Source organism: Populus alba, chromosome 12 (genome assembly GCF_005239225.2).
Source record: "Populus alba chromosome 12, ASM523922v2, whole genome shotgun sequence".
Lineage (NCBI taxonomy): Eukaryota > Viridiplantae > Streptophyta > Magnoliopsida > Malpighiales > Salicaceae > Populus > Populus alba.
The window spans coordinates 1,911,815-1,935,881 of record NC_133295.1 but is presented as its reverse complement, the minus strand read 5'-3'; the positions used below and the strand labels follow the sequence as shown (position 1 = coordinate 1,935,881).

At 33.9% G+C, this 24,067-nt stretch overlaps 1 protein-coding gene across 1 annotated transcript; it reads left to right on the top strand.

Annotated features, from left to right (window-relative positions):
- The first annotated feature begins 1,350 nt into the window (after positions 1 to 1,350).
- On the top strand, positions 1,351 to 4,550 carry LOC118035928 (oligopeptide transporter 9-like). Its single transcript, XM_035041600.2, has 6 exons — positions 1,351 to 2,002; positions 2,347 to 2,444; positions 2,549 to 3,118; positions 3,206 to 3,464; positions 3,549 to 3,731; positions 3,808 to 4,550. The coding sequence occupies exons 1-6, from the start codon at positions 1,520 to 1,522 to the stop codon at positions 4,417 to 4,419; spliced, it is 2,205 nt and encodes a 734-aa protein (XP_034897491.1). The 5' UTR covers positions 1,351 to 1,519; the 3' UTR covers positions 4,420 to 4,550.
- The last annotated feature ends 19,517 nt before the right edge of the window (positions 4,551 to 24,067 follow it).

The following is a 24,067-nucleotide window of genomic DNA, read 5'->3' as shown; positions in this document are numbered from 1 at the left end:
CTGAATATTTCAGATCACACTTTCCCTTTTTTTTTTTTTTTTAATCCCATTTATATTTATCAATTTTTGTTCAATTACCATAATACCCCTCATTCATTTATTCCCACTTTTAAGCCTCCAAGGGCTTTGTTGTAATATTCTATCTTATTAATTTCAAAACATTACAACTAACGTCTAGTTCATCAATTCAACAGTTTTTGTTGGTTCTTATAATGATGAACCTGCCTGCTATGAACGGGGATAGCTTCAACAATGCTTTCTGGTATTTGACATCATCGATAGAGGAAAGGGTACCGCTAGCTGGTTTGAGATGAAATGATCCGAGCTTGGATGTTATAGTAGTTTTAGATACTAAAAAATATGTTTTCAAGAAGAATTACAGGCCATTATCTTACTATTCTCATCCTGTTCTAATGTAAAAGTGATTTAAAACGAAGAGATTTCATCAAGAACCCACTGATCATCGCATACAAAGAATATGAAATAGCTTGCTGAGATTCTCATTGTATACAATTGTCATCTCAGTCTCTCTCTTTTTCAGAGTTTCTTATCCTGCCGCTAGGGTTTCACTAGCTCCTTTTTCAGGGTTCTCATTTCTTCTACTACAGTTGTATCTGTTAATGTTCTTTCCAAGTACAGCATCATGGTCTTCCTTTGTCTAGTCCCCCAGTGGATGAAAATTTAGAGGCAGAGGAGAAAATTGTATAATTCTTTGATGATGAAAAGATATTGGCAGTGGTCTCTATAGTTGTCAACTGAGTCTTATTGGTAATGTTCTGTCAGATAAACCTGTTTACAAGGTGCTGCTTCGTGATTTTATATAGATAGTTTGGAGGAAGCCTGCTGGTTTTCAGATATTGCAAGAGTATTTATGGGGATGGTTTATTTCATTTTTTTCTTTGATTGTGTGCACGATCTCGTGACTATATGTCTTCTTAAGAATAACTTGCAGTTTACAGAGATGGGAGCGAGAGAAAGCATTAATGGATATCCAGGCCTTTTATCGTGTTCCACTCTGGGTGCAACCATGGGGTCTTCCTGTTCATTGCCATACAGAAGAGATGGGGGATAGGATTGGGTCAAGGCCTGGTACTGTGCTTAAGGTGGCATAGTTTGGCGCAAATTGAGTTGGATGTCCAGAAACCACTCGGACAGGATAACTCAGATTTAGAGTCGGACAGGATCCCGAGTCTGCTTAAGATAAGGATTCCTAACTCAATTTCAAATTAAATTAAACTATGAGATTCTTTTATTTATGAAAAGTTGTAGATGAAAGGAGACTGAAGATATTCATGTGAAAATAAAACTCCTTTTTTTTTCCTTAAAACAAAAAATCACGTAAGAATACCTACTATATAAATCCTAGTATACAATGAGAGTTCCGAGGTTCATAAATCCTTGTGCAAACAGTTTTCACTTATCCTGCGAAGCTCCGTAAAGTCCTACTTCATCTCCCAACTCTTGCTTGCCTAGCAAAACAAATCCTTCTCTCAATAAGTTCTTGACCTGGCTTTTGTATATGTTCATGGCTGAGATATCTGAGATTAAGGCCATGGAAATTGAGGCTGATCATGAGGAATGCTCGATAAAGCAAGTAGATCTTACAGTTCCAAAAACCGATGATCCCACCATGCCTGTTTTGACATTCAGAATGTGGGTTCTTGGTCTTGGTTCCTGTATCATTCTATCCTTTGTAAACCAGTTTTTCTGGTACAGGTCGCAGCCATTGACTGTTTCCTCTATTTCTGCACAGATTGCTGTGGTGCCTTTAGGGCATCTAATGGCTAAAAAACTGTCTACTCGTAAGTTCTTTGAGGGTACAAGATGGGAGTTCACATTGAATCCTGGACCCTTTAATATAAAGGAACATGTGTTGATTACAATTTTTGCGAATTCTGGTGCCGGAACTGTCTATGCTGCTCATATTCTTACCTCTGTTAAGATATATTATCAGAGGAAACTTACTTTCATTCCAGCCTTATTTATTATGATCACCACTCAGGTTTGTTCATATTATCACTATTTTTTTTTTTGTTATATTTGGAACGGTTAAATAGCATGCTTAATATTACATGACCAGTGAATGTTTGGTTAATCTGTTTAATGTTTTACATAAGTTTACTGGTTAATGAAATCTAAGATTGAGTCTGAGAGTCACAGAAGTTAATTTTACTGTTCATTAGCTGATTTATGAACGATTACTGCAATTTCCACGTGTTTGTTACCATCAGTGATCCAAATGCTGGAAATTACACAAGGATTGTGTCGAATTCTGCAGATGCATGCGACTTTGAAGAAAATTCTTAGTGGTTTCTGATCTTTCTATTGACCTTTCTGAATTTGTAGATGCTAGGATTTGGTTGGGCTGGAATTTTCAGGAAATATTTGGTTGAGCCAGGGGAGATGTGGTGGCCATCTAATCTGGTTCAAGTCTCATTGTTCAGGTACATTTGTGTATTTTCTTTCTATATTTTGAACAAACCAGCTCTGCTGGTTTTTAGCAAGTCTGTACCCTCTAATTGGTATGAATCCATGATTAATAATGCAGGGCTCTACACGAGAGAGAGAGAAGGCCAAAAGGCGGTACAACCCGTACCCAGTACTTCCTACTAGTCATGATCTCCGCTTTTGCATACTATATCTTGCCTGGCTATCTTTTCACTATGCTATCATCTTTTTCCTGGATCTGTTGGCTTGGTTCCAAGTCTGTTTTGGTTCAGCAGCTAGGTTCGGGATTATCAGGATTTGGAATAGGTGCTGTAGGATTTGACTGGGCTACAATTTCATCTTATCTTGGAAGCCCACTTGCCAGTCCATGGTTTGCTACTGCCAATGTTGCTGTTGGATTTTTCCTGATCATGTATGTGATGACACCCCTCTGCTACTGGCTCAATGTCTACAATGCCAAGAACTTCCCTTTGTATTCCAATGACCTATACACAGCTGCGGGTCAGGAATACAAGATCCTTGAGATTATCAACTCGAAATTTCACCTCGATCGGGATGCTTATGCAGAGCACGGACCTGTGCATATGAGCACTTTCTTTGCTATGACTTATGGCTTGGGTTTTGCCACACTTTCTGCTACTGTTATGCATGTCTTACTCTTTAGTGGAAGGTATGCTCCATCAAATTTAGTTACTGTGGACTGAAATGAAACTGGCTTTTCTGTTCTAATTTTTGTGTTCGTACCTTCCACTTGCAGTGACCTATGGAAGCAAAGCAAGATGGCCTTTGGAGCCAGAAGGAAAATGGATATACATACAAGGCTAATGAAGAGATATAAATCAGTTCCCATGTGGTGGTTTTTTGTCATTCTTGTTGCAAATATTGCTGCTATAATCTTTGCTTGTGAGTATTACAATGCTGCACTTCAGTTGCGTTGGTGGGGTGTTTTACTAGCTTGTGCCATCGCCTTCTTCTTCACCCTCCCAATTGGTATAATTAGTGCCACTACAAACCAGGTAAAAATTGTCGAAACCTTTGATTCTTATCAAGTCGATTGTCCATCATAATATGCTGAATTTCTTACTCTTGCCTGTGAACAGCAACCGGGATTGAATGTTATCACAGAATATATAATAGGGTACCTGTATCCAGAGCGGCCTGTTGCTAATATGTGCTTCAAGGTGTATGGATATATAAGCATGGCTCAAGCTCTAACATTCCTAGCAGATTTTAAGCTAGGCCACTACATGAAAATTCCACCTAGATCAATGTTCATGGCGCAGGTCAGTTTTTTGTGTGTTTCAAATCAGTGCATAACATGATGTTCAAGGCTCAATAGTGAACATAATGACTTTGCAGGTGGTAGGAACACTTGTGGCTGTACTTGTATACCTAGGAACTGCCTGGTGGATGATGGTTGCTGTTCCCAATCTTTGCGCTGCAGACAACGGCCCATGGAGATGTCCACAGGACAGCGTGTTCTTTAATGCCTCTGTCATATGGGGGCTGGTTGGGCCTCGCAGAATCTTTGGAAACCTCGGTGAATATGGCAATGTCAACTGGTTCTTTCTGGGAGGTGCTGTAGCTCCTCTCATGGTCTGGATTTTTCACAAGGCATTCCCAAGCAAGACATGGATCGGCCTCATTCACATGCCAATCATGTTCGGTGCCACAGCAATGATGCCTCCAGCTTCTTCTGTGAACTACACCAGTTGGATTATCGTAGGATTCCTCTCAGGATATGTTCTTTTCAGACATCGAACAGAATGGTGGAAGCGTTATAATTATGTTCTCTCTGGCGGTCTTGATGCCGGGACAGCCTTTATGACTCTGTTGATCTTTTTTGGTCTTGGATTCTGGGATGTTGGTCTACTATGGTGGGGAAGCAACCCGGACAACCAAGAAGGATGCCCCTTGGCTAGCTGTCCATCTGCCAAAGGGATCCTTGTCGATGGCTGCCCAGTTTTCTGATGGAACTCTCTATCTTTCTTTTACTCTCATTTCACTTTTCTACAGTTCATTTTAGTTCTGTAAATATATTATCCACAGCTGATTGCTGATGCTGCTGACAATTTCAGTTTATTTTTCTTGATGATACACATTTTGGCTACGTACGTTATTATGCATTTGCTACTTGAGTGATGTCAACTAATTGTTGCTGTCTCATCTCATTCCGTCTCGATATAGCTATTTATTTTATTTATATCTGGATCTCCAAAGAATAGATCACGGCTGGATTGGGTTTATCAAAGCCAACTAAAAATAATAAATTATTATTATAGTTTTTAAAATTTAACAGAGAGCTAATCTAGAAAAAAACCCAGGTCATAAATTAGTTAGGAGAGTCAACATAAAAATAAAAATAATTGTTATCAAAGTTTTAAAACCTGACTCAAGGATCGATCCTGGTAAAAACTCGGGTCACGGGTCGAGAGGGTTAACTTGGGATCATTCGGGTCAACATAAAAATACAAATAGTTATTAACATTATTTTAAAACTATTCGAGAGTCAACTTGAGACAAGATCCAAGTTACAGGTTGGGTGAGTCAACCGAGGTTGACTTAAGTCAATATAAATATAAAAGTTGTTATAATCATATTTTTAAAACTTAATTTAGAGGTCGATCGGGGCAAGGCCACATTCACGGGTAAGGAGGGTCAACCTGGTTGACCCGATTTGTTATTTAAAAAATAACCAAAATAACCTTGTTTTGAACGAAACAAAAATTCAAAAAAAAAAAATCAACAAGATTTTGACTCATGTTTATCATAAGTTGATCTGGGTTTTTGACTGGACCAGATCAAGTCAATCTCTCTTTTATTTTTTTAAAACTCGGACTAGTCCATGCCTCAAGTCGCCCGGGTACTAGATTAACCTCCTATGAAAATCCAAGTTTTATAACTTGTATTATTATAATATTATTAATTTTAACACTCAATAAAAACTAAAATGAAAACAAATCTAATTATTTTTAAAATATATAAGTTTTTATAGTAATTCATATTAAGGTTAGAATAAATTGTTTTATATTTTATCATGTATTATTCACCATAATTAAATAAAAAATAAATATAATTATTTTATCTTGTAAATTACTTTCATACACCATTCTCTTTCCTTCTTATTTTTCATCCTATCTTCTCTATCTCTATGGTCTCTATTTTTATTTTATTTTATCATGGAATGCTAACTGCTCAAGTGTTCATTCACTTCATGATTAAACTTGTTAGAATTCGAAAAGATGGAAGTACCATTAATTAAATGAGTAATTAATTTAGGCATTTTGTAAAAGTAATTTTTTTAAAAATTAATATACTTAAATCAGCTTATACATCAATCACATTATTTTGATAATTTTAATTAAATCACACTTCTATATTGAAAGAAGGGAAAATATATAAAAGATGCCCAGATTACAAAAACTCTATTTAAAACCTTGCAAGATAGGTGGCAAGAAATTGAGATTTTTGTTGAACTTTAATTTAATATCTTAACTCGAACTCTTACGAGTTTGATCACCTAGGAACTAGCCAAATCCCGCCTAATCAGCTGGATTTTTTAAATTTATTAATTGAGAAAATAAGAAATCCCTGTTTTACATGTCCTTGATGGATTTCTATAAATTCAATTTCTTTTTTGCAAAATAAACAGAATAATTAATAAGAGAATTTATTTCGCACGTTTTCTTAGCCATAATTGTTTTTATTTAGAGTGTTTTTATATGTTTCTTAGCTAGTTTATTTAGAATTTTAGGAACTTCCATGTTTATTTAATTCTTGAAACTCATGATGTTTCCTACTAAATTAGGTTGAAAATAAGATTACGTGAAAGAGCAGGTAATTGGCTGAGTTTAGAGTTCAAATTCTAATTGATCTGTTACTTTCTATGTAATTCGATTTTAAGTGTTTCTTATATTTTTGGAAAGGAGAGACACATGCCTCCAATTCTTACGAGGAGGAAAGAACTAGTTTTGCTGTTTGAAAGCATGTAAAGTCCAGATCAATCATGGAGTCTTAATTTGCTGCTGACACTGTCTCGGTCTTTGGCCTGTATATGAGAGTTATAGAAGTCAAAAAATTGCAAGAACAGATGCGTTGGAAAGATAATTTGAAGGGCTACAATTGTTCCAGAAATACAAAGTTCGCAATTCACACGTTTTCTTACCCAAAATCAGCCCGCAACCAAAGGCAAAATACCTGGCAGATTAGGAAAACGATTTTCTTTCTTTTTTATGTCAGGCCCGAGGTATATAAACTCCATTATAACAGCTGCTAGGGGCGGCGGAGCATTCAGAACATACACAGGGAGTCAACATCTTGACAACGAAAAAAACAGAAAAAAACAAGAGCAGAACAATTTTGAGCAAGAGATTGCGCAACGACTTAAGATATGACGACTTCCAATCTATTGAATTTTCAATGTTTAATGTATCATGTTTGTTTCCTTTTCAGTTTGATGATGTAATAAATTTTTTTTGTTCTGAAATTTTCATGTAACCTAACTATGATTGCGTGAATAATTTGTTGATTAAATTAAATTAATTTTTTTTATCGAGTATTTAATTCATTTTAAATTTAATCATTTAATGTTGGTGTAGCTTTTGTTTGAAATACTTGAAGGAATTTATAGAATAAAGATATGTATATACTTGCGTAATCTTTAGAGGTTTCATCATGCTTAAGATCTCCACAAAGATGCAAGGGTTTGCCTGCTAATTAAAATAATTTGAATTGATTATGAACTATAATTAACATCAATAATCTTTAAATATATTTCTATATATGCTCATGTTTTTTTATTTATTTATATTATTTTTTAGCACATCTCAACCCAATAGCTTACATTGTTAAGTAAATTCTCAATATATGATTTATATTATTTTTTAACACATCTTCTCAAGTGAAAACCCTTTAAACTTAGAACTTATATAGGTTTACATTACTTTATGCTTAATTTTTATCAAATAAATGAAGATGGTGAGATTCAAACTCTTAACCGTTTGGTCATTAAGGCTCCGATAACATGTTAAAGAACCATCTCAACCCAATAATTTAAGTTGTTAAATAAAATTTTAAAATATGATTTATACTATTCTCTATCATTTATTTTCTTCATTCAATCATACTCATACTTTATGTAAAGAAATAGGAAATAAAATTACAAACCTAATCTTCAATGCCGTCTTGGGGGATGCTTATTGGCTGAATTTTTTGAGAAGTAAGTGGACTGAATTATTAATGGAAAGAAGGATAAATAAAAGAGAGATGATAATCAAACTTTAAAGATAAGAAAATCATCACTCTAAGATCAATAATCTTATTTGATTAAAAAAACAAAAATAAAAACATAAAATAAATCTGAAATAATATATATATATATATATATATATATATATATATATATATATATATATATAATATATATATAAAAGACGTATCTTTTCTAACTTTCTCCATCCTTTTTACTCAAAAACAATAATCAAATGCTATTTCAAGAATGCATATACGCCACCATCTTAAAATTGAGTTCATATATAATTAATAGCTCACAATTCCGTATAATCTACTTAAGGAATATCTAACAAGCTAAGATGCAATCTTAACTTTATTTTGTATATCAACTCAACAATTTGAAAGAATTAAATTACAACTGAAATTGCTTGAGTAAAACTGTGTTTACTCAGCCATATATATACACGTAAAGTCTGTTACAATGAGAACTCTTTATAAGAGTTGTAGTTGCAGAGGGATGGGAATTGCAGAGACAGGAACAAACAGAGAACTGGGAACATTGAAACTCTAGGATAAAGATATCAGTGTTTATCGTCAATCTTAATATTGTGAACTTTATCCTTATCATTCCCCTGTAAACTGGCAGGGACATCTGTCACAGAAAGTTTATCCTGGAGGTAACAGAACCGATCAGCCGTGTGTCCCTTGGTAAAAATATCTGCAGGTTGCAGAGAGGTGGGAACATGTTGAAGTAGTATATCTTTATTTGCCACCTTTTCTCTGACAAAGTGGTAATCCACTTCAATGTGTTTCGATCGGGCATGGAAAATAGGATTGGAGGCAAGAGCTAAGGCACTTATATTGTCACACCATACGATTGGAGCAGAAGCAAGAGAAACCTGCAACTCACGCAACAACATTCTTAGCCAATACACCTCAGCTGTAACTAGAGCTAAACACCTGTATTCAGCTTCAGTACTGGATTTTGACACTACAGGTTGTTTCTTAGCAGACCAAGATATGAGATTGGACCCAACAAAAACACCATAGCCACAGGTGGAGCGTCTGTCGTCAGGATCACCGGCCCAATCAGAGTCACAATAGGCATTGATTGCAAAGGAACCAGGTCTGTAGAAGAGACCATAATCAAGTGTTTGTTTTAAGTATCGTAGCACGCGTTTGGCTGCTGTCCAGTGAGCTGAAGTAGGCGCTTGCATGTGTTGACAGAGTTGATTGACTGAGTATGCAATGTCCGGGCGTGTGAGAGTTACATACTGTAAAGCCCCCACTGTTTGCCTATATTCAGATGGGTCTGGAATACTTTCTCCATCAAACTTGGATAGCTTAGACCCGGAGACACAAGGTGCACGGTATGGGCGGATACCAGTAAGCTGCACACGGTCCAGAAGATCAATTATATACCTTGTTTGTCGAAGATGTAACCCTGAAGAATTACGTATGGCTTCGATTCCCAGAAAATATGTCAACTGACCAAGATCCTTCATAGCAAACTCAAGTTGTAATTGAGATATAAGAGTGGTAATAAAATTCTGATCATTTGAGGTAACCAGAATGTCATCCACGTAAACTAAGAAGAATGCATGGACATTGTCACGATGACAGATAAATAGTGAGGGATCAACTTGTGAACTTTGAAAATCAAGAGCCAAAAGAGCAGTAGACAGTCGATTAAACCAGGCACGGGGAGCTTGTTTCAACCCGTAAAGAGATTTATGAAGCTTACAAACAAATTGGGGGTGTGCAGGATCAACAAATCCTTTGGGTTGTGTCATATAAACTTCCTCTTCTAACACACCATGAAGGAAGGCGTTAGAGACATCAAGTTGACGAATATCCCAGTTGAAAGAAACAGCGATGGCAAGAACCATTCGGACAGTGGAAGGCTTGATGACTGGACTAAATGTGTCAAGAAAATCAACGCCACTTCTCTGTAGATATCCCACAACAACTAATCTGGCCTTGTGACGTTCAATACTGCCATCAGGTCGCCGTTTGAGTTTAAAAACCCATTTACATGGAACCAAATTCTTACCAGGGGGACGAGAACATAGTGACCATGTATCATTCTGTAACAAGGACTGGAATTCACTGTCCATTGCCGCACGCCACTCAGGAATGGTTACTGCTTCAGCATAGGAACGGGGCTCAACACAAATCAGACCTGCATGCAAAGCTTGAAGGGGGTGACGAGTGGAATATAAATGAAAGTCAGGGAACCTACGAGGCTTATGATGACCAGTCTGTGATCTAGTGATTATTTTGGTGGAAGACTCATGAGTAGATATGGCACCATTTTGGAGGTTAAGGATGGTATTGTCATGGTGGTCAGAAGAAGGACTAAGAGTTGGTGCACTAGGTATGGGAATGGATTCAGAAGAATCGGGTTGGCCAGAATAGAGAGATGGGAGAGAGGAGGGGAGATGGTATTCATTGGAATTAATAGCTGGAGCAGGATGAATATTATGTAAGGGAAGGTCAGTGAGAACCTGGGTAGGTGAGGAAGTTGCTGGGGGAGGAGAAAAATCAGAGGATGAGGGGAAAATATGTGAAGGAGGAGTGAAGAACAAACCTAGAGACATACCTGAAGAGGAGACGCAGCTGGCAGGATCTGTGATAATGGAGTGTGCAGGAAATTGCTCTTCGTCAAAAATCACATTTCGAGAGATATAGACACGTCTGGAGGAAGGATCTAAACATCGAAATCCTTTGTGATTGGAGCTATAACCAATGAAAATACAAGGCATGCTACGATATGATAATTTATCATTTGTGTAAGGACGAAGACATGGAAAACATTGACATCCAAATGCTCGAAAATATGTGAAGTCTGGAGGAAGATGAAAAAGACGTTCATATGGTGAAACATAATCAAGAACTTTAGTAGGTAGTCGATTAATGATAAAGATAACAGTGAGAAAAGCATCAACCCAAAATTTCTTAGATAAGCCTGATTGAGCTAGAAGAGTAAGTCCCATATCCATAATATGACAATGTTTCCTCTCAGCAAGGCCATTTTGTTGAGAAGTGTGAGGACATGATAGTCGATGAAAAATTCCATTATCCCTTAAAAAATGTTTAAAGATGGTGGAACACCACCATTATCACTTTGAAATTGCCGAATTGGGAATTTAAATTGTTTCTCCACTAAAAGCTTGAATTTAACAAATGTAGAATAAACATCAGACTTATGTGAAATAGGAAACATCCAACAAAAACGAGAAAAATCGTCAATAAAAATAACATAATAACGACAACCACTTAATGAAGGTGTGGAATTGGACCAGACATCAGAGTGAATTATTTCTAGGGGAGCAGTGGACTCTCTTGATGAGTCAGAAAAGGGCAATTGTTTAGACTTGCCTAGTTGGCAAGGTGCACAAACTGATGTTTTATTGATGGAATCACTAACTGGAAGAGAAAATTTGGAAATGACACGACGAAGAGTTTCTAGGGAAGGATGGCCTAGGCGACAGTGCCAGATGGAAGTAGGAGCCTTGACACCAACAGTCATTGTGAGAGCATGATATGGTGAAGCAGATAGTTGACGAAGGTTGATCGGATACAATCCATTATCACTTGGTCCCGTCAGGAGCGTGTTCCTCGTCAGGATATCCTTAACAGAAAAATCAGAACCAGTGAGTTCAAAAAGGACATTATTATCCTGACAGAATTTATTGATAGAGAGGAGATGAGCTGATGCTTGAGGACAATAAGCAACATTATTTAAGGCAAAAGTAGTAGAAGAGAGGGTTTTAATGGAAGCATTGCCAATATGAGATATGTGCAAACCTGTACCGTTACCTACGCCCACAGAAGCATCACCTTCGTAAGGATGAGAAGTTGCAAGATTAGCAATATCTGAAGTAACGTGAATATTAGCACCACTGTCTGCATACCATTGATGTTGATTTAAATAAGTTGTATTGGCTTCTGCAACCATGGCTGCTAAGTCAGTAGGAGGATGTCGTCCTTGAAAAGAGTAATTCATGCGGTTAAAGCAATCCAAGGCCTGATGGCCCTCTCGTTTGCAGATTTGGCATGGAGATCTGGAACGAGAGTCAGAAGGAGCTGATGAAGATGGACGTGGGAGGTGAGGTAGTGGTTGCCGAAATTGAGAGGAAGCACTACCCGATCCTTTAGATACCCCGGAGAAGCGAGATTTATTACTGCTGTGACGAGAACTGATTTTAGCTGCAGGTTTATGTGAGTAAAGAGCATAAGAACCTGCCTCATGGTGAAGAGATTGACTATGAAATTGTTGCATAAGGTCATGGTTCAGTAGTTCTGCATGAAAATCTGAGAATGACATGGATTTCTCTTTGGAGAGGAGCATATACGTAGTGACAAATGAATGAAATGAAGAGTTGAGACCATTGAGAACAGATAATATTAGATCAGAATCATCAATAGGTTTGCCAACAGCAGAGAGTTCATCTGCAAGAGTTTTGACTTCATCCAGAAATTTCTGACAAGGCAAGGAGCCTTGCTGTAAAGATTGCAACTTTCGCTTGATAAGAGAAATTCTAGAAGTTGATGGCGCAGCAAAACGTGCACCAAGGGCTTGCCAAGCAAGACGAGAAGTTTCAAGGCCATAAATGGTGGAAACCACCGTAGGAGATAATGAGGAGATAATCCATCCAAGGATTGTTTGGTCCTTATACTGCCAAGCCATATAAGCAGAATTAGTAATACCTTGGATTTTATATTCTTCGCTGGAAAATTGAGGAGGACAAAAATCAGATCCATCAACAATTCCCATGAGACCATAACTCCGAAACAGAGGAAGCAATTGAGCAGTCCAGGCAAGGAAATTAGTTCCATCAAGTTTGATGGAAATAACTTGAGCTGGAAGATGAAATGCAGCGGAAGAAAAATCTGAAGTAGTAGCCATAGGATCGTTGGAAGCGTTAGCTATGAGACGCTCTGATACCATGAAAGAATTAAATTACAACTGAAATTGCTTGAGTAAAACTGTGTTTACTCAGCCATATATATACACGTAAAGTCTGTTACAATGAGAACTCTTTATAAGAGTTGTAGTTGCAGAGGGATGGGAATTGCAGAGACAGGAACAAACAGAGAACTGGGAACATTGAAACTCTAGGATAAAGATATCAGTGTTTATCGTCAATCTTAATATTGTGAACTTTATCCTTATCACAATTCTCTCTCCTTCCTGGTGTTACTTGAACTATGAGTTACATTTTATATATATTCAGATGAACATGCAAGCAAAGACAACTGTAAACCAAGTGAATTTCAACCGACACATCAAAGCTATAGAAGAAATTAAAACCAAGGACTCCTGTATTAAATCTCTACCTCATATAAATTCCATGTTCAAAGATTTCATATTATATTGTTTCTAGATAGCTTACGTAATTTTTTAGAGCTTTTTCTTACAAGTCAAAAGGAGAATTACGTGTCGATGTCACAGGAAATTAAACACACTCATGAAAAATCAAAGTGTTGGCTTTTCGTTGGAAATGATTTTCGAAATGGGTTACAACTGGATGCTTTTTACTTATCACATTTGCTCAAGATAAGATTACGGGCTGGTCTAGGATAAGTTTACTAGTTCTTGGTCGTTTGTTTTTTAAGATTCTTGCTGTAAATTCTCGGGAAAAATATCTTTGTGCAGTATCAAAATCATCAACTAGCTACAACTAATATTTAACAATTTCTTGTTAATAATTTCCCTTCCTCTATTAATTCTTGTTAATATATATTTTCAGTTGCTTTGTAAGGTTTTTTTTTTTTTTCTTCTAAATAATATCCTTGAGCACCATAAAAAAAAAAAAAAAAACTTCTTCTATTGTAGGTTCGGGCCTCCTAAACCTACCCCATCAACTAGATATTTCTCTAAGAAGATAACAGAGCATTAAATCTTCAATGACAAGGATCCTCCTCCAACGAGGGAGAACATGGCTGAATAATATTTAATTCAAAATTTATTGGGATAACACCAACCATTCATTGTGAAGATTAATTAAAAACAAAATCTAAGAGGTATTAGTTAAACGTTGTTTTCCAAGATACAAAAATAGTATTTTTACCATATTACTTCTCATTCAAAAAAATTCACGGCACGGCTGGTGGGTATATTATTGTTATTTTTTATTGGACTCGTTAGTTATTATTAAAGTAATTGGGTCAAATTAATTTTTTATAATCTTTTTTATTTAATTATTTTGTAATTCTCATGTTTTTTTATGGGTGATAGGGTCATTATCTAAAAAAAAAGAAAATTATTAAAATAAAGGTTGAGAATGCGTAAATAGTCATCGTAAGTTTTGGACGCAGTGACCGAATCATTTCGGCAGGCGCCCTCCACTGCCGGGAAGTGCTTGTGGTCAAAATGATCCTTGTGGGAAGGAGAAAGGAATGATCAAGCGTTGAAAACATGGAAACGATCAAGCGTTGAACACTTGAACATCATCAAGAGACAAGAAATTGACAGATTCTTTATTCTCATGGGGTCTCCAAAAGCAATTACATGGAAGAATAACCACAAACTCAAATGATTACTATAGCCTATTTCATCATCTAAACACCTGGTTTTGTGGATTTTTTTTTTCTGCAGGCCCTTTCAGCTACAATTTTTTTTTCTGCAGGCCCTTTTATTTGGGAGTCAATCTATTTTTTTTCCTGTTGTTGTATGATCGGAAATTATTATTCCTCGTAGTTGCTTTTGGAAAACAAGCCCTCAGATGTAATATTGCTCAAGTTGAAGTCACCACATAAATCCTCTCCAGAGCTAAAATCAAACTCATTTCCTGGACTCTGGCTCTCAAACTTGAATTCTGAACTAAAAATGTCGCCACTCGAACCATGGCTTAGTGAATTATGACACTCACCACCAAACGCCCTTTCATCCAGTAAGCAATCATGCATGAAATTGTCTTGGAAGCTTGTGTTATGATCAAATGTCCTGTTTGAATCCATAGGCTCATCTAAACTTGCAAAGCTGTCAAGTGAAAGCCACTCCGCAAACGTAACCTCTGTGCTAAAGAGCTTCCTTTAGGTTCTTTAGGAGACTCAAACATCTCTGGAACTGACCGGTTGATATCAGCTGATGGTTTTTCCGTACTCATTGATGACTCAAGACTTGAAGCTTGCATTTTGAGTCTCTTCGGAGATGGTGAAAGTTCCATAATGTCTGAGTTTGCGCTGTCAGATTGAGCTCTTTTCCAAGGCTCCATTCCTTTATCTTTGAGCAACTTTTTCTTCAAGTAGGAATGCCAATGATTCTTTATCTCATTATCTGTTCTTCCAGGCAAATGCTGCGCTATCTGAGACCACCTAGTCAGTTCAGAACAGATTATCTCGGACGATTAGTTGATATACATAAACTGGTTTAGATATCCTTAGTTAAAAAAAAAAAAAAGAATTCACAATAGCTCACAATTCCGTATAATCTACTAAAGGAATATACAACAAGCTCAGATACAATCTTAACTTTATTTTTTCAACTCAACAATTCTTTCTTTTTTGGTAGTATTTGGTACTGCATTTTGAAAACATTTTAAAAGAAAATAAATGTTTTTTATTTTTTATTTTATTTTAAATTAATATGTTTTTAATATATTCAGATCATTTTGATGTACTGATGTTAAAAATAATTTTTAAAAAATATAAAAATATTATTTTAATATGTTTTAAAAATAAAAAAACATTTTAAAAAACAATTACTACCACACTCCTAAATACCTTCTTATTAAACTAAGAGTTACATTTTATATATATTCAGATGAATATGCAAGCAAAGACAACTGTAAACCAAGTGAGTTTCAACCGACACATCATGAGCTATAGAAGAAAAACTACTACTATGACAAAATTATAAGTAGAATAAATGAATACTGGTCAGGAGAAATTTATAGGTAAGTCGAATAATTTAATTAATATGGTTTTGATTTGCTTGACTTTCATATGGTCTCAATCTTAATAGTGTTACCTCATATAAATTTCATGTTCAAAGATTTTATATTATATTGTTTCTAGATAGCTTACGTTATTTTTTAGAGCTTTTTCTTACAAGTCAAAAGGAGAATTAAGTGTCGATGTCACAGGAAATTAAACACACTAGTGAAAAATCAAAGTGTTGGCTTTTCGTTGGAAATGATTTTCGAAATGGGTCACAACTGGATGCTTTTTGCTTATCACATTTGCTCAAGATAAGATTACGGGCTGGTCTAGGATCAGTTTACTAGTTCTTGTTCGTTTTTTTTTAAGATTCGTACTGTAAATTCTCAGGAAAAATATCTTTGTGCAGTATCAAAATCATCCACTAGCTAGCTAGAAACTCAAGGGGTTTGGTCCTGCGGTTTGTTCTTTTGATCAAGGAATTTTTTTTAATATTTTATTAAATTCAATTCGGCAGTTCGAATCTAGAACTTACTTATCATACTTATAGGATAGCTTGAGTTTCAAATAAAGGAGTTGTCTTGATATGACTTGATCAACTTGACAAATTAAAAAAAACTTAGATGACTAATAAAAATATGATTTGACTTTTAATATATTTTCATGATAACATCTTTTCTTAAAAAATATATTAAGATAATAAATTATTGAATCAACCCGAGTCAAAAATCTAAATTAACTTGTTCAACCCGTGACCTAAATTATAAATTCCATTGAATTTAATAACTTTGTTTATGGTTTAGGGTCATGATAAAAAAAAATATACGCTTGCAAAACCGAGTTCCAACTCAATACCAAAATGTTTTTTTAAGATCACGATAACCCCATAAAAAGTAAATCGAAATAAATCATAAAGCCTAACTTTTTATAATTATGTTTTTTTTTTCATTTTTTATTTAATAATATAATAAAAAAAATAAATGATTAAAAAACCAAGTACCTATTCAAATGCTATTATGTTTTTTCTGAAATCATAATAATCTTATAAAAAATAAATCAAAATAAATCATGAAATACCAACCTCATGCTGATATGTTTTTCTAAACTCACGGTAACCTCATAGAAAGTAAATTAAAATAAATTTTAAAGTCCAAATCATAATAATTACATTTGTTTTTTTTTAGAATTATTTTTATTTAATTATATAATAGAAAAATATATGAGTTAAAATGAACACCAACTCAGTGTTGAGATGTTTTTTTTTTTTTAAGATTATGATAACCTCATATAAAAAAAACTAAAATAAATAACAAAGTTGAATTTCCCATAAATCTAATATTGAAATACAAAAATAAAAACATATAAATTATTATTCCAATAAACAATAACATATAAAGAGGGGAATACTAATTTCTCTTCCTCAATTAATTCTGGTTAATATATATTTTCAGATGCTTGTAAGGTTTTTTTTTTTTTTTTTTTTTTCTAAATAATATCCTTGAGGACCATAAAAACAAGTCTTGTATTGTAGGTTAATTCGGGCCTACTAAACCTACCCCATCAACAAGATATTTCTTGGCTTTACATGGCAAAGAAGATAATAGAGCATTAACCAAATTAATCAATGTACTATTGCAAAGAATCTTCAAGAATCTCCAGCGAGGGAAAGCATGGTTGAATAATATTTAATTCAAAATTTATTGGGATAACATCAATCATTCATTGAGAAGATTAATTAAGAAAAATCCAAGAGGTATTATTCAAACATTGTTTTCTAAGATCCAAAACATCGTGACTTTAAATAGTGTTTTTACCATATTACCTTTCTTTAAAAAAAATCCATGGCCTTGGGGGTGGGGATATTATTGTTATTTTCACTGGAATCATTAGTTATTATTGAATGGACAAAGACTCTATTCCTTCATCTCGGAGCAACTTTTTCTTCAAGGATGAATGCCAATGATTCTTTGTCTCATTATCTGTTCTTCCAGGCAAATGCTTGTACTATCTGAGACTACCTCGTCAGTTTAAAACAGATTGTCTCCATTAGTTCCGCTTTATTGACACAAAAGACGTAAAATCTCTACTTTGATCAGGAATAATGCAGTGGTTCATTAAAGCTAAATGCAGAAACACTAATCCCGTAATGTTTCTGCGAATTCAGCGCAAAGAATTCAGGGATTTTAAATCGAATCACATTCTTCTATTTCCTTGCATCATTGTTTAGGTTACAAAATTCAAGTTGACCTGCAATGGCCTGTTGCATGTTGATAAAAAAAGTCCTCTGCAGTTGCCTTGGTAGACAGTTCAGAAAATGCATGCTAGCCTAGCGCTGAGTAAGAATCTATATTATTTGACCTAAATGATCATGATAATCCAAGCCCTAACTCCTACCAATTAATTTTCTTTGAAGGGGTCACCCACCTTATTCTATAAGAGTGATGCCTTTTAATAACTATAATTATCTGCGATGAAGGGCCTGGATTGTCTCTTCTTCTTCTGCAGAAGGCATCCCTCTCTGTAATCAATTATCTTAAAATTTTGATTAATCAAAACTATATAACACTTACTCATCATTAATAAATTAAATCAATCCCATCAGCATGAAATAACCTTTTATCCTCCTCTATTTGTCCTTTAAATTTTAAATATAGTAAAGGTACCTCGAGTTTTTTTTTCCTATCTTTATTAAATTTAATTTTTAAAAATAATATATTTTTTTTAAAAAAATAAATCATTATTTAATATTAAATTAATTAAGTGTTAAACTTTTTAATTGAGCTAAAAAGTAGAATTTAACGAATTACATATTTAAAAGATTAATCTGAGTTTGCTTTCTATTTTTTTAAGCTTTTTTTTTTCATCCTCCTACATTTTTTTTTTTGCTTTTTATAAAAGTTTTAAGTTGTTTTGAAAGTAAAATGAGTTACCTTGAATTTTTTTATATATTTTTATCTTTGTCAAATTTAGTTTTTTTTTTAAAAAAAATTTATTTTTAAATTAAATTAAACTAATTGATTAATATAACCATGAGATGCTTGTTTTATGATATTTTTTTTGTTTGCTTTTCTAATGATTGCTCTAACAATACATTTGATCTCTTTCAATTACTCAAATCTTAGATTTTTCTTGCTTATTTGAAAACGCTAGTGTCGAATAAACATTTGTTTTTTTATGATAAAAAAAATTGTTTGTCCCATGGCATAGCGATAACTATCTAACTAATAATTTCTAAATGGAAATGAACCTATTTATGTCACAAGAGAACCGCATCAAATTCAAATTTGCTCATTGATTTATAAAGGTTTTTTATATATATATATATAATTCAACTTGTTTTTTAAATGTTTTTTAAAAAATGTTTTTTACTTATAAAAATCATCAAACTGATATTTTAAGATGTTTTTCAATGGTTTCAAAGTGATAATATAAAAAAAATCTAAAACAAATATTACTTTAATTTATATTTATTTAAAAAATAATTTTAAAAAACATATACATGTTTTATCAAAAACACTATTATTCCACAAACACATCTAGGAATGAAAAAGAAATCTCTCTCTCGTCTACAAAACATTATCTTTCAAACCTTATTTTAGGCTGCCGCCAATGTCATCCCCTGTCTTGTGTTTCATATATATATGAGATTTTTTTATATATTTCATACAATCAAGGTTTGATCATTTTAGATTTGATTTATAGATATGACTCTTCATTCATATAAGAGTTTTGTACATTCAAATTTGAGAGGTTAGGTCATTTATATATAGATATAGAAATTATATCTTGTTATATATAGAATATTAGATGATTAAAATATTTCATTATCGTTTGTATGTGTGAACTCGAAGAAAAGTCAGTGCTTGGAAACTTTGATAAGAATATTGAATAGACTTAGATATTGTCATCCATGAAAAGACATGATGTTATCTATAATATAATGTTTAAACTTGGCATGATACGAATCAATGCAAATAAACTCGAAAAAGAATAAACAAAAATGAATGAGATTTTAACATCTAACATTAAAAATTTTAAAAACATTTTATACATATGGAAATTATATATAATTATCTCATATAAAAAAATTAATAAATATTTTATATGTATAGTTTTTTTTTTCAATGTTAAATTAAGATGTGAATATTTTGTTTAGGTTGACCATGAACCGAGGAGAGCATGTTCATCTAGATTGGCCTGAACATTAAAAAAATAAATCCTATGGCAATACTTAGTCTTAAAGATAAGGCTGTATTTTATAGCATGTTTGGGAGTATGGTTGCAATTGCTTTTCAAAGTATTTTTTACTTAAAAATATATTAAAATAATAATTTTATTTTTAAAAAAATTATTTTTGAAATTAGTGCATTAAAATAATCTAAAAACACCAAAAAAATTATTAATTTAAAGAAAAAAAAAATAAAAAAAATTATTTTTTTTAAAAGTGTTTTTGAAACACTAAAATAAATCGGACAAAGACTTCATAGAAGCCATGGAATCTATGGAAATTTAAACTATGGACTTTGTTGTAACCTATCTTTGGGTCCCCGCACAAATAATATAAATATAAATATATGGTCGGAAGAAATTGGAAAAATAATAATAACAGTAGGAGGCTGGAGCGCTCAGAAAATGGTTATAAAAATTGATTAAGGAGGTTCAAAAATACAAAGATTAAAATTTTAACAATATATACTAAAATTAGATGTTTATAGACTTAATTGGATTTTATTAAAGGTTTCATTGAATTTATAAAGAGTTTGATGGCAAGAAAGATTGATTTTTAAAACAATTTGGCCTTTAATTGGAAAAAATTAAAGTTTAGGGGTCAAATTATAATTTTAAAATGTTGATTTGGTCAAATCAGGGGCTTAATTGCATGAATATTGAAGTTTGGTGGCCAATTAGGGAATCCATTGCATAAATCTAAAATCAATGACCAAACTGGAAAAAACGCATAAATAAAGGGACTGGAATTGACCTAATCAGAGACCAAATTGAAGGAATTTGAAGTTTATTAATCAATTAAGGGTCAAAATGCACAAATTCAAAACCAAGGACTAAAGTGAAAATGAATGCCAACTATAGGGCCGGCAATTGAAGTTGGCAGGGACGCAATTGAATTGATTCTTAAAATCAAAATTGTGTTTAAGGACTTAAATGAACAAAAGATAAATTGAGGATTGATTTGAAAGTTGATGTGTTGGGGCCATATTTAAATGAAACAGCGCATTTTGTCCAAAACGACACCATTTCATGTTAAAGAAAAAAAAAAAGAGAACATAATAGTGTCATTTTGAGCGACATTGTTCCTCTTTCTTCTTCCCCTGGACGTGCAGCAGGGGAAGAAAGAAACTTTAGTTTTTTCTTCTTTAATTCTTCCTGCCTCTCTCCCTCTCCACTTGCTCTGTTAAAACGTACGCCCCCTTCATAATGAGAAGCCAACGAAGCCGTCCCTGCAAACCACACCTATTGGCCACCTCAATTGGCACCGTGGCAGGGCATGAAGGCCCCACTCCCCATGCGCAGCTATAGGGCGGCGATATGGACACCATCGCTTCCCTTTGCCCTATAAATATTGCTCTCAACACTAGCATGAAGGAGGACGAAAAGGAGAAATAAGAGGAACAGAAAAGGAAAGGAGACAGGAGAGAGAGAGAGAGAGGGGGGGAAGAAGATGAGTTTGAAACAAATGAGGATTTGAGAGATAAATAAACAAGGGAGAGCAGGGAGTATAAACAGGGAAACCACTTGACAACGAAAGAAGACAAAGAAAAACAAAACACTAGAGGAGAGGGGAAGAGTAGTAACCTCTCTCTCCACCACTTGAAACAGCAGCATCGCTGCTTAAGCTACCGTTCGTGAGCCACGACACCACCACCAGCCTCCACTGTAACCAAAGTTGTTGATTCCGTTCTGTTTTGGTCGGAATGCCCGGAACATCTCGTACCAGTTAAAAAAACAAAACAAAATGGAACAAGTTTCGTCTCGCTTAAAATCTCGGTCTGATCCGGAATTTCTGGTCAAATTTCAGTCGGAACGTTCCGGCCGAAATCCATGTGTTCCGTTTCAGGTTAAAGCCACCGAGTCAAAGTCAGACTCAAAATTAAACCCGGTTTATTTTCATTAACTGCACAGTACACTTACAAGGCTACACCCACACTCTTTTTCTCTGAAGTCTAAACTCTAAAGTAAAGTTTGCTAAACCAAATCCCTAATTTCTCTTCCTCCTCGCAGACTCAACCCGACCAAAACAATTACAATCGACATCTTTCTTTCAGTTTCACAAACTCCCCCTCCAATCTTTCATCTTCTCCAGTTCTTTGTTGCTGTCATGCTCTTCCATGCGGCAGTAAGCCAATAACTGCACTGCTGCTGACTTCTCGACCGAAGCAGCTCAATCAACAAAAAAGAGAAGAAGTCGCCCCCTGCAACCTGGCAAAGAATTATCAAAGAGGTTGATAATTCTCAAGTCTCAACCTCCCCGTAAAGAGGATTATCACACAGAACCAGAAGATTCATCAAACCTCGCTGGCCATCCGCTCCCTTCCCTGCAGAGCTAAGGTTCGATCCTTTTTCTCTCAAACATTGATCTTTTTCTAGGCATGACATTCCAGTGAACTCTTACCTTAGTAGTAGTCTATTTACAAGGCTACATTTTACTTTCATAATATTTTGGTATTTTATTTAAGTTGAATTACTTTAAGACTTTAAATTAAAGTTATATTTAATCTTGACTATTTAGGAATATTTTAAAATTTAAAATTATGTTGCTTGATATTGTGTTTGTATTTTTTTCATGCATAATTTATCTTGAATTTGAATTATATTTGTTGAATATATATATATATATATATATATATGAACAGTACAACCCAGAAACGGCACGCCAAAACGGTCCGAAATCGGAATATTCCGTTCCAATTGAAAAAACGAAACACCCGCCGAAACGGAATTGACAACCTTGATTGCAACACCACTAGCAAAGCAGCCAGACCAGAAAGGCACTGCCTTCTCTACGCCAGGTAACTCTTCTTTCCCCTCCACTTTTACTTTGTTTTCTGATTAAGTTTCTCCTGCATGCAGAACGAATATCATTCTGTATACAGGAGGATAGGAGGGGGGAAATAATTCCCCTCCCTGTTTTTTCTTTCCAAGCCAGGCCGGTTCTGGCCCAGCCCTGATGTCTGGGCCGGGTTCGGCCCAGACAAAAAGAAGTATAGAAAAATGTTGGGCCGAGATCGGCCCAACCCTTTTAGGCTAAGTCTAGCCCAGTTAGATGAGTCGGCCCAACCCACATAATAATAATATTATTTATTATATATTATAATATTTTTTTATATATATAAATATATTAAAAATTCTAAAAAATCCTTAAAAAAATTTGTTGATTTTCCTGCATATATAATTTTTTATCAAATTTGCTTAATACTAGTTTGGTATTTTTATACTATAAAGATATAAATCTGGTATTAAAATATATGGTTTTCTTCGAAACATTGCAAAAATGTTTATAAAACAAAAAAATATATTTTGTTTTTCATGCATACGGCCAAGTCTCTCAAAAATAAGAAAAATCATCGCATTGTATTTTCATACAACAAAAAAAATCATATTGTTTTTTTTATACATAAAAACACAAAACAAATTCAAAAAAATATTTTACAATTCACTTTGGTTTTAATAACAAATTTGTTAGAGCCATGAGAACTAGGCCAATATTTCAAAAATTATATAAAAATTATTTTTGTCTTCTTTTAGAATCTAGAATTACCAATTTATACGTAAAACGTATTTCTAATATTAAAAATATAGTACAGTTAGAATCTTACCCAATAAGATAAGGACCTCCTTATTCAAGAGGACTTTTCTTGAACCATAAACGAACCAAAAATTATAAAATATAATAACACCTTAGCTTTTTATCAGATAATCAAACAATACAGCTTACCTTAGGTAAGGCGTATTTGGGGTGATAATACCTTTCCTTTACACAATCAATCCCCGTATCCAATCTCTAAGACTAGTTATGGTTCCTAGTGACCAAAATACCAGTTAGGGTTCCTAGATACATTTAGATGAAGTGGAATATTCGCCGCACATGCTACAGACTTTTTGGCTATATGTCTTCAACTTTTCTAACATTTATTTTCTTGACCATATATGTATGTCAAGAGAAAACCTTCCTTTTAATAACACAAAATCTTTATCCCATTAAAAAAAAAGGGTTAATTTGGATGCTTGCCTTGGTGTAGTTAATTATAGTTAATTAGAAATGTTTTTTTCTCTAATCTTAATTAATTTCAAAAATTATTTTGTTATGAAAAATTCTGTAGCATATTCCTGATCATAAGCACTCATTTTACAAAGTCAAACTATGAATAAAAAGATATGTTTTTATGTGGATTAAAAATACAAATGAAGAATATACTATATCTATTTAGCATATTCCTGATCATAAGTAGTCATTTTTAAAAACATATTTTTATTTTTTTATTAT